Below are 16,605 nucleotides of genomic sequence, written 5' to 3'. Positions count from 1 at the left end.
TCAACAGCAGTCCCATGCAATCGAGTCTTTGAGGGCAGAGTCAATAAGTCAATAGGACTGTGAGGTAAAATACTATACACAACCTGGAACAGACTGAAACTGGTGCTCCTATTTCGAGAATGATTATACGCAAATTTTGTTTGGCTAAGCCACTAATCCCATGAGCGAATATTATCCCCAACTAGGCATCGCAACAAATCACCCAACGAACGATTAACTACCTCAGTCTGCTCATTTGTCTGAGGGTGGTAAGCACTGCTAAAATTGAGCGACGTATTAACTAACTTCCATAAGCTCCGCCAAAAGTGACCGATGAACCGTGTGTCTTTGTCAGACACAATAGAAGTGGGCAACCCATGAAGATGAGAAATCTCTCTGAAAAATAGCTGTGAAACCTTGACAGCATCAGTGGTTTGCTTACAAGGAATGAAGTGTGCCATCTTCGAAAAACGATCCATAACCACAAAGATGGAGTCATTACCACGCTGTGTGCACGGTAAACCCAGGACAAAATCCATACTAATATCAATCCACAGGGCTGAAGGCACCGATAAAGGTTGATAAAGGCCAACGTTCGTGGCTTTTTCTTTTGCCATGTGGCACACCCTGCACCGTGAAATAAACTTTTCCACTTCACGGCACATAGTAGGCCAGAAAAATGAAGCACTAACCAGAGCCAAAGTGCAATCTTGCCCAACATGACCCTCACCGTGAAACTCCTCAATCAATTTTAGACGAAGACTGTAATCTACTATACACAACTGAACACCTTGATACACATAACCATCCTCTAACAGAAAGGGGGAATGGGATCCCTGCAGTAAACTATGGAAAATGGGGCCAAAATAAGGATCATCAGCATAAAGAGAGGCAAAGGTGTCAGACCTGGTAACCGCCACCTGTAGACATGCTAATAACCCATGCCGTCGACTGAGTGCGTCTGCCACATGATTAGAAGAACCAACCTGATGTTTAATGACAAAGTTGAACTATTGTAAGAAGGCAACCCACGATGCATGACGGGCAGACACAGACTCTTGACTGGACAAATGTTTGAGGGCTTCATGATCACTATATAAGATAATTTTTTGCTGAAATAGATAATATCACCAATGGCGAATTGCCTAAACAACGACATAAAGTTCTGCAAAGTGTTATACCTCCCAGAGCCTTTGCTAATTTTTGACTGAAATAAGCTATTGGTTTTCCTTCCTAACTAAGGACAGCTCCGATGCCTAATTTAGAGGCATCACAATATAATGTGAAAGGCTTTGTGAAATCAGGCAACGCAAGTATCGGGGCTGAAGTCAAGCGTTCCTTAATGGTCACAAACGCCTTCTCCACCTCGGGAGTCCACTGAAACTTACTCTCCTTCATGCAATCAATAATGAGTGACATGATGCTACTAAAGTGCTGAATAAATTGTCGATAAAATGACGCCAAGCCACGAAAACTTTGCACATCAAAAACTGATTGTGGTCGCGGCCACTTCCGGATCGTATCAACCTTAGCTGAATCCACTGTCACCCTACTGGCTGACATAACATACCCCCAAAATAAAATACTATTGGTATAGAATACACACTTTTTTGGGGTTGCAAAGAATTCCTCCTTGCGCAGAACAGTAAGAACTTCCCTTAGATGCTCACCATGAGACTCTTCCGACCCACTGTACACTAATATGTTATCAAAGTATACAACAACACATTGACCAATAAACGATCGGAGTGCTTGGTTCATTACCCGTATGAACGTGCTCGGTGCATTGGATAATCCGAAGGACATAACTAGCTACTTGAACAATCCCTCCCATGTCTTAAATACTGTCTTCCACTCATCATCAGGGCGGACTCTGGTAACCACTTTTCAAGTCCAGCTTCGTAAATACTGTTGCTCCAGCCAATTGATCAAGTAAGTCATCTAATCTCGGTATCGGAAAGTAGTAACGAACTGTTATTTTATTGATGGCTCTGTTGTCTATACACATCCGATAATTCCCATCTTTCTTTGGCACTAGAAGTACGGGAATTGCACACGGGCTGAGGCTTTCTCTGATGTAACCCCTCTGCACCAACTCCTCTACCTGCTTCCTCAACTCTTCATGTTCTACTGGGATTATTCGATAATGTGGGTGGTTAGATAGTGACGCTCCTGGTATTAAATCAATCTGATGTTGTATATCCCGCAAAGGTGGAAAACCTTGTGGCAGGTCATCTGGGAACACAACGTGGAATTTAGACACCAAGGCGGCAGCTCTAGGGTGAAGACCCGTCCCCTCGGTTGCCATAGGAACTGTCGACACTCTCGTCGCCCCAGTTTCCACTAACACCAATACAACACCTTCCACCAACATCTCACGCACAAATAAGGACCTAGAAAGTAGATTGCTACTGTCCCATGCCGAAGACATACAATGAGTATTTTTGGAGGGTAGTAGTACAATCTTTTTACCCGAAAAGGTGAACGTGTAGGTATTTCGACGCACTTCATGACACACGTCCCTATCAAGCTACCAGGGACGACCCAACAAAAGATGACACGCATCCATAGACACTACATCACAATAAACACTATCACGATACATACTGCCAATAGAAAAAGATACCAACACACGTCTAGTAATACAAATTTCATTACCTCGTCTCAACCATGCCAAACTATAAGGAGCAGGGTGAGGTTTGGTGTTTAACTGTAGCTTCTGCACAGCGACTTCCGAAATCACATTTTCACAACTGCCCGAATCAATGATGAACCTGCAAACCTTTCCTCCAACGGTACATGTGGACAGAAAAATGTTGTTTCGCTGCAGGTTTTCAGACGACCCCTTAGGCATAAGGCATGCCCGTTGTACCACCAAAAGAGGCCCCGTGTCACCTGTATGCACAACTTCGGTCTCTTTTTCTTCATCCACCACACGAACAACATCGGCTTGTGTTGCCCCTCCGATGAATAAGCCTGGGCGTGACTGTCCTTGGGGTGGACAGTCCTTCCTCAAATGACCAAAACCACCACACCCAAAGTACTGACTACCACGCCCTCGTCCACCAGAAGGAGCCCGACCACCTAGACTAGCGTTTGGAGGGGCCGCTGGCCGAGTGTTCCAATCATCATCTTGACCCCCCCATGTAGAGGATTGGGACAGTCCAGATGTGGGATTTGGGGCAAATGGTCGACCCCCACCTCCAAATGGACTGCCAGAAACGCCAACTATAGAATGCCGTAGTTGTTGATTTTTAGCTTGAAGTGCACGCTGATGAACCTCTGAAACAGACACCAGCAAAAACATATTAAGAACATCCTCCAAGTTCAACCGTAGTCCACCAATGTAGCGTGCTACCAACTGGTCTTCTAATTCTCCCAGATCATTTTACGCTATTAATTGGTAAAACTCTGTAGAATACGCATCTACAGAACGACCGCCTTGCCTTAAATTCCGTAAGCATTGATACAAGGTCCTGGCATAATTAAAGGGAAGAAACGTGCCTTCAACTGTTTTTTCATTTTTTCCCATTAGTGGATTTTCGACTTACCCTGACGGATCCGATTATGCTTCAGTTGCTGCCATCAAGCAGCAGCGCGACCGCATAAATGGGCCGCCACCAAAGGTACTCTCTTATTGTCGGGCACTTCTTTGTAATCTAAAATCTCCTCTACTGCTGCTAGCCAATCGAGGAATTCATCCACCTCGATCCCATCGTGAAACTCAGGTATATCAACCTTGATTCCAGATTCCCAACTCTAGAACGTGTCCTACTGTGGCATACGAGGCTCCTGAACGTGATCGCCACGTGCCTCCGATAAGGTCTCCTCATCAAACCTCTCACTTGATTCATATCCACCTTCCCCATCACTCCTTGGGACACGACGTTGAGGAGCAGGAGGTGTTCCGTTCTGTACCACTTCCGCCGTCCACATCATAAAATGATCAAATCGAACTGTCAACGATGCGATTTGGTTACGTAGATCTGTAACCTCGTCAATCTGACCACCATGGCCACCACCACCAGCTCGTCATTTTCCACAAACCATGCTCTGATACCAAATGATGCAGATCGAATCTACAACCACGCAATAACAATAACACAAACGGATTGAACCTAAGAAACCAGCACTTTTCTTATTTCAAGAACAACCAAAGAAAACCTAGGAGGCATTTTTCAAGCCTTAAATACGAAAAGAACAAATAACCTACTGGGCTAGCAGTCCCTTAATGGGCTGGGCTACAAAAAGAAATTAAGAAATATTGAATATAACAAACCAAGAAACTTTAAATGTTGTTTTGACTTAGTAAACAAATTCAAACTGCCAAAATTCATCATACACAGTGAGTTCATTTAGAATCGTCGCGAGCTTTTCGAAATGGGGTTATGGGCCCAAAACGGACACCATATGCGAAAGTTATGCTCATTTCTTCGAATGTCGACAATCCAAGCGTTCCATGTACGCAAGTTCCTGTTCTTCCACACAAACCTCATTAGAATGTAAATTGATATGAAAGTCATAAAAATATGGTAGTATACAAAGTTTTACCATAACAAATGCAATAAGGGACATAAGCGATGAAGAGAATGTCATGATATCAATATTATAGGTTAAAATTTGTTTGAATACTCAATTTATGGGTACGGCCTATTTTGGTTAGCGATTCCTTTTTACAATATTTGAAACCTTCAATACCTAGATACGTTTGAAGAACTTAGGTTTGTTGTGTTTATATGGTACTCGGAACCATTTTGTTCTAAAGCAGAAATCACATATCCCAAAACCCATTAGTCTATTACTTTTTGCTTCAGACTAGGATACCAAGAAAGATCTACTAATGGTTGTGACCATACAAAACAACATTACTCTCCTTATTCTTCACAATGAAATGAACTTTAGTACACTCATACTAATTCGAGATAGTAGAGGTAAATTGATTTCCAGTTTTGCTCAGTACTATGTCGTGGCAACAACACCTTTGTCGAATCCCTAGCTCTTAGGGACGGGTTAGCTATGTGCAAAGAATGGAGATTGGTGGAGTCAGATTGGAGTCAGATTCTACGCTAATGGTAAAATGGGCACAGGAAGGAAGATGCACTTTATGGTACTTGTGGGACTTGCGGGAAGATATTTATGCCTTGATTGAAGCCACCCGTGCCAAGATAATACTTATCTACATAGAAGGTAATATGGCAGCAGACTACTTGGCAAAAAATGGGAGTTACTGGTAACTCTTTCACCATCCAAGAAGGAGATAATGTCCCACTTGGACTTGAGAGGAATTTTGAGAACTGATCGTGGAGTCTTTCGAATATTAGACGAAAATGATTTATCCCTTTATATGTACCATGGTATTCCTCTGCCATAAGTGAGGATTTTGTTGAATAGTAAACTTGATTTTTGGACTAAATAATATGAGCTTAAAGATTTTGCTTATAGGCCTAAATCAATTAAAAGGCCCAACATATCTAGCATTTCTAGAAACATTATCTAGAAAAATCTATATAAATATCTAAATAAGATATGTGGTCTTATAAAGAATATCTAGAGAATTCTAGGAAAATATCTTGATGTGTGGTCTATGTGTCTCTAGAAAATGTGTGGACTAGAATCTTCATGTAAACACTATATAAAGGGGTAGTGTCCTCCATTTTGTAACAAGCCAAAAAGTGTGTAAAGTCTTAAAGTTTGAGAAATACAAATTTCCTTTTCTCACTTCCTTCTTCCTATTAGTGTTGTCCTCTTAAAAGCCTTAGTCAATCCAAGTTAGTAAACCCATCTTTCCTCCAACAAACTGGTATCAGAGCCCTAAGGTTCTTGTAAAAAATGGCAAGTGGAATGATTCATTTTCAAGTCCCCCAACTCAACAAGGATAACTACAACAATTAGAGCATAAGGGTGAAAGCATTGCTCGGGTTGCAAGATGCATGGGAGATCGTAGAGAAAGGATACACAGAGCCACAAGATGAGGTTGCTCTATCTTAAGCATAAAGGGATAGTTTGAAGGATGCAAGGAAGAAGGACAAGAAGGCGCTCATCCTCATCTATCAAGCCTTAGATAAAGGCATGTTCGAGAATGTAGCTTGTGCTACTACAAGTAAGGAAGCATGGAAAATCTTGTAAAACTTCTACAAAGGAGTTGAGAAGGTGAAAAATGTTCGATTTCAAACACTTTGAGGTGAGTTTGAAGCTTTACATATGAAAGAATTGGAATCAATTTTTGATTACTTCTCTAGAGTGTTGGCTATTGTGAATCAATTAAAAAGGAATGGAGAAAAGTTGAACGACACTCGAGTAATTGAGAAGAGACTTAGGTCTTTAGATTCTAAATTTGACTACATAGTTGTAGCTATTGAGGAATCTAAAGATCTAGATAGTATAAGTGTCAATCAACTCATAGAATCTTTACAAGCCTATGAGGAAAGACTAAAGAAGAAGGTGAAAGAAGAGTCATTAGAGCAAGCTCTTCAAACAAAGCTCACTTTGAACGAGGGTGAAGGAAGGTTCAACAGTACAAGAAGCTAAAGAGGAAGAGGACGAGGCCAAGATCGAGGAAGAATTGCATTCTACAAGGAGGAAAGAAGACAAAGTTCATTTTCCACCAGAGGTCATGTAAGAGGAAAAGGTGCGAGGCAAAATGAAGGACCAAGGTATGATAAATCTCAAATTAAATTTACAATTGTCAAAAACTTGGTCATTATGCTTCAGAATGTAGAAACATTACTAATCAAGTTGAGGAGAAAGCCAACTACGCTTGTCGGGAGAGTGAAGTAGATCCTGCACATCCCTTACGTCATGCATCTGTTACTCGTTGAATTTGTGTTATATATATCTACTGCATTTACTTTTGGATGCATAGATTGAATTATTTCGCCAGTGGTTGATGCCTCAAAATTTGTGCCAAAATTGGACCCCAGAAGATGTGTTGCTGGTATTTTCTAAATGTTCCAACATCATGTTTGGGTATGTTCTAGTCGATCTTGTTATTGCTAAGAATGGTATGTTTAATGCAATTCTTGTTGCATTACAAAGTTCATAATGAGCTCTTTGAGAAGGCGTATAGGATACCATTTACGACTCGCGCATGTGCCTCAAGTTATTGGTCGAAACTGTTAAGTTGTGAAACATAATTATTGCTGATTTTGAACTCTTTAGAAATTTGTATTCATGGAAAATTTTATTAAAGAATTGGAATACTTATGAAATTTGATTTTGCCCTAATTTATCTTATAAATAGGGAGCAGTCATTAAACTTTATGAATTATCATTAAATAGAGAAAAAGAGGTGTTAGAGAAGATATAATTTATACTTTCTCTTGTAAACATTTTTTTTTTAATCATAGTGAATTACTATAGTGGCGGGAGATTATGTAACTCACATTGAGATGAAATTATATAAATCTTGAGTGTTTTTGATTGGTTGTTTTCTTTTCTTTAAATTGATCACTCTTGGTGGGACAAAAGTAAGGTTTATAAACTTCCATGTTGAGCTACTCATCTAGCAAATCAGTTGTTCATTCCTATATTGTGCTAGTCCCATTATTGAAGGTTCTATCAACACAAACCCATAGCTATAAACATCCGACATAATTGATATTATTCACGTTGATTCATATTCTAGAATTAGCATTTGTGATCAAAATTAAAAATGTGAAGTGATAAATACATAAACAGTGAAGTTAGCTACTTCTACTAAAATCCTTCCAGTGAAATTATAGTATGATACAGATATTAGTTTGAGATGTGTGCATTTTTCAATGCTTGGAGGAATGTTGCCACTTATTTGATTCTATGAAACTCTTAGCTTCTCTAACTTCGGAGGATTGCTATAGACATCCATTGGAAGATTCCCAAAGGCAGGCCCGTTCCTGGGCAGAGGTCAATGAGGCTTGCGCCTCAAGCCCAAGACCATTAGGGGCCTAATTTTGGCCCATATTTTTTTTCTTAAAACAAGGTTAGCCGGCCGAAACTAATTATCCAACAAAACAACACCCACAATCCATTTACCCTTAGATCCCAACCCAACTTATACATCCAAATCCAATATCCACAATCTATTTACCAAAATTCCCAAAATCTGAAATACGATCCAGGGTTGTTCATCTTAAGTGTCTGTGTCATCTCCGTCTGTTCGTCACCATCGGGTCACTCCACAGTCCACCTCTGCTCTTCTGCTACCTGTCGTTTTATAATCACACGCCGGTCGAGCACTCGAACAATACCTTACTTACTCTCCCAGTTGAAGAGGTCAGGTTTTGTCTTCTAATCTTATTTTTGCTTAATTTTTCTCATATTTTTTTTCTTTATTTTAGATTTTCTTGTACTATTTAGTATTTTTTCTGCATGGGGGTTTCAGATTTTTCCCCTTGATGTTGCTTAGTCGAACTTCGAAGTTTGCAGCAGCATTTGCTCCGTTTGACAGAGTCACTGGGTCACAGAACAGTAACTACACTTCTTTTGGAATTTTGAAGGGTTTCAATGTTTCATAGATTTGATTTTCGATTGTCCATCGATACAACTTAAAAGACTTTGGTTCCTAACTTCCTATTCATCTATTATGGTATTACCATATCCAATTTAACATTTTCAGGTTGAGAATATTTACTTGAGGGATTTTGTATTTTTGATAAATCGTGTAATGAATTTTATGTTAATCTGATTACTGAAACAAAGAAGATATAAAGAAAAAGAAATTAGTGGTTAAACTGTTAAAGTGATTATTTTTATGGGATTTTTGCTGGATCCAAATGTATTGAATGGTTAAATCAGCAACCACCTAGGTCTGTGCTGTATGTTTCCTTTGGTAGTGGTGCCACATTATCAAAGGAACAATTTAATGAATTGTCGTTGGGTTTGGAAAGGAGTGGGCATAGATTTCTTTGGGTTGTTAGGAGTCTACAAGAAAATGCTCTTGCTGCCTATTTCAGCACTCAAAGGGCTAAAAACCCTTTTGATTATTTGCCCATGGGGTTCTTGGAGAGGACGAAAGACAAGGTTCTAGTTGTGGATTCATAGGTTCCTCAAGTACAAATCTTGAGTAATGGCTCAACAGGAAGGTTTGTAACACAGTGTGAGTAAAATGCAATTCTTGAAAATGTAGTGAATGGTGTGCCAGTGATTGCATGGCCACTATGTTTTAAGGACAAGATGAATGCAGTAATCTTGACTGATAATTCTAGCCAATTATTTTTACGAATTTTTGCTTGATCACATTTTTTAACTAAACTGAAGTGTTATAATTTATCATATACTTGTTATTTCTTTCATTTTAATCCATCATATACTTGTTATTTCCTTACATGTTTCTTTTCGCTATATTAGAGCATCGTCGACACAATCCAAAAATTTCTTAAAATTGCGATCGGTTTACTCCCAGTTCAGAAAATGGAATCATTCTCAAGGGTGTAATTCCACAATCTTTGACAAAATTCCACTTCTCAGGTAAGCAATGACTTGCCCTAACTTGTTATTAAAGAGACTGGAAATGTTTGAAGCCTGGTCATCTTATATATTTGATTGTTGTTTTAATGTTAGTTTCTTAAGTTAGTAATGAGTCGCATAATATACCATTGAATTTCACATTTATGTTGATTTCGCTGGGGGGTCTAATTTATGAATTTCGGCTTAAGCCACGACAATCGCAGAACCGACTCTGCCCAGAGGGACTATTGTTTCCAATACTAATTTCTAACAAGGAAGAGATGTTGAATATCTTTTGAGGAATATCCCAACCGAGTCTGTTATGATAGAAATTTAATTTCTCTTAAAGAAATACTAAGACTTGTTGGAATTCAAAGTTTATCACATTGTATTCCATTTCTATTTTCTGAAGCTGGTTAATCAAGGATCTTCAAAAAGAGAACACTAATTTTTTTTTCTAGCAATAATATCTCCTAGACTGATATTTGCTAGATTAAGCTTCTAGTTCTTTGATATCCTACCTGATGTAGATCGAATCTACACACACACAATACTAATGACTCAAACGGATTAAACTCAAGAAACAAATGTTTTCTTATTATGAACTTGCATTGGTCGTGCTCATTATGAACTTCAAATGTTCCCAATAATTCAAAGTTTTCTAGATGAATGCAAAGATTAATTTATTTATAAAATGTAGATAATGGTGGGCTCTTGAAATTTTGAAAAGTGGAAAATACACACCCTACTTTAAACATTCAACATTCTAAAATCAGGTTGGAAGTTTCACAATTCAAAAATCAGAATTTTTTATATTAATTATTTAAATAAACTAATAAAATTAGGAAAATATCAAAACCCTACCCACTACCCAGCAAACCCGTAAATCTCCTTCCTCTCCTTTGCCCTCTCTCCTTCCCTTCTTAGTCGTCTCTCCAGTGCCATCGAATATCCACTGTGAGTGGCAAACCATAAACATCCACCGGTGATCGCCACCAACACACCACCTCCGGCGAGATGGCATACCCGATGTTGAGGCATGGCATCGAAGACACAGTCATCGCTTTGCACTCACTTGGATGGAGCTAGAGACATGGATGCTCCAAACATCACTGTGAGGTTGTGCTTCGCATCGGTATTTGTAGATTTGCGAAGAGGTAAGGACGGTTTTGATTTTATTTGTTGGAGTGGTGGTGATGGCTCTTTTGGCCAGCTGTTGGTATGGTTGTTAGTTGCGGTGATGGTAGTATTGTGATGGTTTCTTCTTGTCTATTCTGTGAAGGAGTTTTTAGGTGTGGTGTTGGTTAAAAATGGTGGAGGTGGTGATAGTAGTCATGGTGGAGGCAACGAAGACAAGGCGATAATGTTTTGGATCTGATTTGTTGGTGGAGAGCTGGTGGTGGCGAGGGTGGGTTGTGGTGGTGGTGGCAGCGGTGGGGTGGAGATGGCGACGATGGTGATGTGGTGTGATGATGGCGGTTGTGGAATGCTAGCAGATTTGTATTCGATTTGTTGGTGGCGTTTGGGTGGTGGTGGTGGTTGTGATGTTAGCTCCGGTGATGGTTGTGGCAATGGTTGTAGCTTTCTATTGCGACTCTAATTTTGGATCTATTTTACGGTGCTGTCATAGTGGTGGTAAAGTAGTGGTAGTTTTTCGTAGTCATAGCCTGGCATTGGCAATGGCGGTCACAATCTAGGTTGTGCAAGTAGTGGTAGATGACAGGAGATCTAGGAAATTTGGGTCCAATTTATGGTCGGACGATGTTGGTTACTATAATAAATTTTTTTCTTGGTGGTGGATCTGGCGTCGACGATGTGGTGGTATGTTCCACGATGAGTAGATTTGTGTAAGGCAGTGGTTCTGTCGATGTCGATGGTGATGGTAGTGCTGGTTTCTAGTGTTAGTGGTGGTCATAAATTATTTGGTTAACTATGATCATTAAATTAGTTAATCTATGATCAATAAACAATAATTGACCAATCAAAAATATAAATTGTGATCAAGAAATATTGTGTGACCTAAAAAAATTTAATCCGTGACTAATAATTTGATAATTTGTGACTGTATAATAAATTGTGACTATTTGTGACTAATAAGTAAATAATGACTTATAAATTTTTTGAACTGCGATCGATGAACAAATTATGACCTATAAAATTTTTGAATTGTGACCGTAAAATAATTTGTGACATAAGATTTTTGATTTGTGATCAAAAAATAATAAGTGATGAATTAAATCGTTAATTTGAAATTAAATTGTATAGATCCAAAGTTTATCACATTGTATTCCATTTCTATTTTCTGAAGCTGGTTAATCAAGGATCTTCAAAAAGAGAACACTAATTTTTTTTTCTAGCAATAATATCTCCTAGACTGATATTTGCTAGATTAAGCTTCTAGTTCTTTGATATCCTACCTGATGTAGATCGAATCTACACACACACAATACTAATGACTCAAACGGATTAAACTCAAGAAACAAATGTTTTCTTATTATGAACTTGCATTGGTCGTGCTCATTATGAACTTCAAATGTTCCCAATAATTCAAAGTTTTCTAGATGAATGCAAAGATTAATTTATTTATAAAATGTAGATAATGGTGGGCTCTTGAAATTTTGAAAAGATTTGCGAAGAGGTAAGGATGGTTTTGGTTTTATTTGTTGGAGTGGTGGTAATGGCTCTTTTGGCCAGCTGCTGGTATGGTTGTTAGTTGCGGTGATGGTAGTATTGTGATGGTTTCTTCTTGTCTATTCTGTGAAGGAGTTTTTAGGTGTGGTGTTGGTTAAAAATGGTGGAGGTGGTGATAGTAGTCATGGTGGAGGCAACGAAGACAAGGCGATAATGTTTTGGATCTGATTTGTTGGTGGAGAGCTGGTGGTGGCGAGGGTGGGTTGTGGTGGTGGTGGCAGCGGTGGGGTGGAGATGGCGACGATGGTGATGTGGTGTGATGATGGCGGTTGTGGAATGCTAGCAGATTTGTATTCGATTTGTTGGTGGCGTTTGGGTGGTGGTGGTGGTTGTGATGTTAGCTCCGGTGATGGTTGTGGCAATGGTTGTAGCTTTCTATTGCGACTCTAATTTTGGATCTATTTTACGGTGCTGTCATAGTGGTGGTAAAGTAGTGGTAGTTTTTCGTAGTCATAGCCTGGCATTGGCAATGGCGGTCACAATCTAGGTTGTGCAAGTAGTGGTAGATGACAGGAGATCTAGGAAATTTGGGTCCAATTTATGGTCGGACGATGTTGGTTACTATAATAAATTTTTTTCTTGGTGGTGGATCTGGCGTCGACGATGTGGTGGTATGTTCCACGATGAGTAGATTTGTGTAAGGCAGTGGTTCTGTCGATGTCGATGGTGATGGTAGTGCTGGTTTCTAGTGTTAGTGGTGGTCATAAATTATTTGGTTAACTATGATCATTAAATTAGTTAATCTATGATCAATAAACAATAATTGACCAATCAAAAATATAAATTGTGATCAAGAAATATTGTGTGACCTAAAAAAATTTAATCCGTGACTAATAATTTGATAATTTGTGACTGTATAATAAATTGTGACTATTTGTGACTAATAAGTAAATAATGACTTATAAATTTTTTGAACTGCGATCGATGAACAAATTATGACCTATAAAATTTTTGAATTGTGACCGTAAAATAATTTGTGACATAAGATTTTTGATTTGTGATCAAAAAATAATAAGTGATGAATTAAATCGTTAATTTGAAATTAAATTGTATAGATCCGTGACCTAAATATATTTAATTAATAAAATAATTAATTAATTAAATCATAAATAAATTTTAATAAAAATCTGATTTTTGAAGTTTGAAACCCCTTTTTTCTTTTTTCTTTCTTTCTTTTTTTTTTTTTTAAATGTGTGATACTTAAACTCTTATGAAATTTTTCCTTATGAAAATTATGGTCTACTTTTGACTATTTTATACTTATTTTTTTGGAAAATAATTATGAATGTTGCCAAGTTGCTTTGATTAAAAAGTCATGTAGTGTTGCAATAATTTAAGCTTTCCATCTCCGTTCAATTCACAGTTTTCACTAATTTGTAAGATTATAGAGAGAAAATATCATGAAAACTATTTTGAATTCTGCTACATGTAGAGGGATTCTTCACGGGATTTTTTCACGAACAACACATGTAGAAATAGCATTGACAAATGACAAAAATGAAAAAAAAAATAACTGACAGGATTGTGCCACAGCAAGTTCTGTAAGGAACCTGTGAAAAAATCCTTGTACTTAAAGAAAAATTCAACTATTTTTAAGTTGCTGGAGATTTGGATAGGAGAAGGTCTACTATTTTCATGTCTTCACTTATGATGGGAATAATTTAGAACTGGAAATCAACTCTATGAGCAATAGTGGCCTTATAGACTGCCGAGGTTGATTATGTAGCAGCCATTGAAGCTATAAAGAAAGCCATGAGTTGAAAAGCCTACTACGAAAATTGCTGGAAAAGGAACAAGTTGTGGTCTTATGTTATAATCAGAGTACACTTCACCTCACATAAGATCAAAAAACTACTTATATAATATTCCAGTACCATTTTTAGTGCCACATCACAGAGAACACAGGGCAAAGCAAAGTAACAGTGGAAGACAAACAAAGATTAAACCTTCAGAATGATCGTCAAGTTTTTTGCAATAGCAATATAATAAGCTTTTAAGACATGATTTAAATTTTCATTCCAATTGTAGTCGATCTGAATAATGGAATAAAAGAACTGGTAGTGAAATAATACTACAGATATGATCCGACCATACTTAAGCATTAACTGGAACTACAAAATATGTTGTATTTCATTAATGAACTTTCGCTTCAAATAATCATCTATTTGCGTTCCCATTAGATGGAAAAATCACCAGTCAGAAGAAACAAACCTTTTTGTCTCATTCTGCCTAAATGGTGCTAGAAAGTAATTCTATTTTGATCTTTTTGAGTCTTACTAGAACAACTTTTATATTCAGCCTCTCCTCGGGCAAATCAGCTGTGCATTCTAGTACTAGTTCCATGATTGATCTGAAACAATTTTCTTTGGATTGAGTATTTTCTTCTACTCATTTCACTAGATCCATGTCCATTATCTGCATTATTGTACCAGAGAATGCTTCAAACACCCATCTCCCGAGGCTCAACTCTCCAAAAAATATATCATATGTTGGCTTCTTTTTGGTAAATGATTCCATCAGCATAATTCCATAACTATAAGCATCCGCTATAGTCGATATTAATCCGATTGATCCATATTCTAAAAAAAATTGGCATATGAGAATAAGTTAGCAAGTGAAATGTTCAATGAAATTAAATTAAGTAAATGCTAAATAGAGCACAACATAGATTTACCCAAGATTGAGATAGTCTTGTATCATGTGTTTGTCTTGATTTTATTGATCATTCATAGAACAAAAGAAATAATTGTAAAGCAAGAATGATAGCATGACAATTTATGTAAAATTACATTTAACTCTAGATGCAAGTAATTGGCAAAACCTGTTACCTGGTGCCATATATCCAATGGTGCCCGAAGTCTTGGTTTGTGAACTCCTCTGATCTTCCGTTAAGAGCTTGGAAATACCGAAGTCTCCTATATGGCAACCATATCTTCATTGAGACGTACGTTGTTTGGCTTCAAATCACAGTGGACAATTTGGGACGGACACCAATGATGTAGATATTCCAAAGCAGATGCGACATCCATCATTATTTCCAATTTTGAGCCATATATAGGCAATAGTCACAAGAGTACAACCAATAGTTAAGGTTTTCTTTAGGCATGTATTCCAAACCAAGGCTTTAAAGTCAAGGTTAGAGCAACTACTAATTACCTTGACAAGATTCCCGTGGCGAATGTTGCACAATATATGGCACTCTGAATCAAAGCTTTTGTTTGCACCTTCTATATCTAAATTGAAAACCTTAAGAGCAGAAATCATTCCATTGAAAAATGTTTCCTTGAATACTGAACCAATACTGCCTCTGCCAATTAAATTCTCTTCATCAAAGTTATTGGTAGAATAAAGTACCTCATTATAGGTAATCCTCTTCAAGGTAAAGGGGGAAATAGACTGATCTGGAAGACCTGTTTGTCTATTATGGCATTTTACCAGCCAAACCATAATAATTACTAGACTTGCTACCAATGCACTTGATGGTAAAATGTACTTCAGAACTCTAGTCTTGCTTGATGATTTTGTTGTATTACCTTTGCATGGCACGACTTTGAATTGAGATGCTCCACATAATTCTTTATTGCTTTTGAAAGAATCTGGGGTTAAGTTCTTAAAAGGCCCTCCATTTGGAATTTCACCACTAAGTTCATTGAACAACGCGTTAAAATACTCAAGATTTTTAAGTGTCTCCAATGTCTTGGGATTACACCAGATAGATTGTTTTGGGATATATCCAAGTATTCCAATGCAATCAAATTAGCAAATGAATCTGGTATATGACCGTGTAACTTATTGTTTGATAATATCAAAGTTTCCAAAGTAACCCAAAAGTAGTCGAAATTTCACCTGACAATTGATTTCCTAATAAATATAAGTCTAGCATGGTGTTTCTACTTCCAATTTCTGGAGGCACAGAACCAATGAACATATTATATGACAACTCAACAATTCTGAGGTACTTGTTAGTCCATAACTCTGATTGTATAGCTGAAGTCAGCTTGTCGTAATCTAAAAAAATTTCTCGTAATGAAGTAAGCTTTCCAAAGCAACTCGACAGCTGTTCAGAGAGCTTATTTTCTCTCAAATTTAGATGGTACAAATTTTCAATATTGAAAAAGTTGGCAGGTATTGGTCCCATTAGTTCATTTCTTCCAATTAAGAGGCTTTGTACTCTCATTAATTGCCCTAGTGCATCAGGAACTGTTCCTATTAAGTCATTGCCTATCAATTCCAACAAGATTAAGTTGTTGAAATTACCAATTTCATTTGGAATCAGGCCTTTGAGACCACAATTATTAGGAACGAAGATTTCAAGAGATGCCGACAAATTACCTAAGCCAAGGGATTTTGGAAGTATTCCAATAAAAGAGTTGTTTGAAAAAATTATCCTCTTCAAGTGTCTGCAGTTACTCAAAGGAGCAAGAAAACCCAGTTCCCGCATTGACGGATCGTTTGTCAACTGATTATCTTGAAAGTTTAGAAATTGGAGTTCTTGAAAATTCCCAAGAGCAT

The 16,605-nt window shown here is 37.8% G+C and overlaps 1 protein-coding gene across 1 annotated transcript; it reads right to left on the bottom strand.

Moving 5' to 3' along the window:
* Positions 1 to 15,057: 15,057 nt before the first annotated feature.
* On the bottom strand, positions 15,058 to 16,534 carry LOC111391514 (MDIS1-interacting receptor like kinase 2-like). Its single transcript, XM_023016746.1, has 2 exons — positions 15,918 to 16,534; positions 15,058 to 15,733 (listed from the first exon to the last, which is right to left on the bottom strand). The coding sequence occupies exons 1-2, from the start codon at positions 16,532 to 16,534 to the stop codon at positions 15,058 to 15,060; spliced, it is 1,293 nt and encodes a 430-aa protein (XP_022872514.1).
* Between the last annotated feature and the right edge of the window lie 71 nt (positions 16,535 to 16,605).

Source organism: Olea europaea, unplaced genomic scaffold (genome assembly GCF_002742605.1).
Source record: "Olea europaea var. sylvestris unplaced genomic scaffold, O_europaea_v1 scaffold798, whole genome shotgun sequence".
Lineage (NCBI taxonomy): Eukaryota > Viridiplantae > Streptophyta > Magnoliopsida > Lamiales > Oleaceae > Olea > Olea europaea.
This window is presented reverse-complemented; position numbering and strand designations above follow the sequence as displayed.

Bases quoted from the DNA above. Each gene is read 5' to 3' on its own strand.
- LOC111391514 (XM_023016746.1), bottom strand. From the start codon at position 16,534: ATGCGGGAACTGGGTTTTCTTGCTCCTTTGAGTAACTGCAGACACTTG. The intron at 15,734-15,917 runs GTTACTTTGGAA...CAATGAACTTAG, and splicing joins GAAATTTCGACTACTTTTGG to TGGTGAAATTCCAAATGGAG.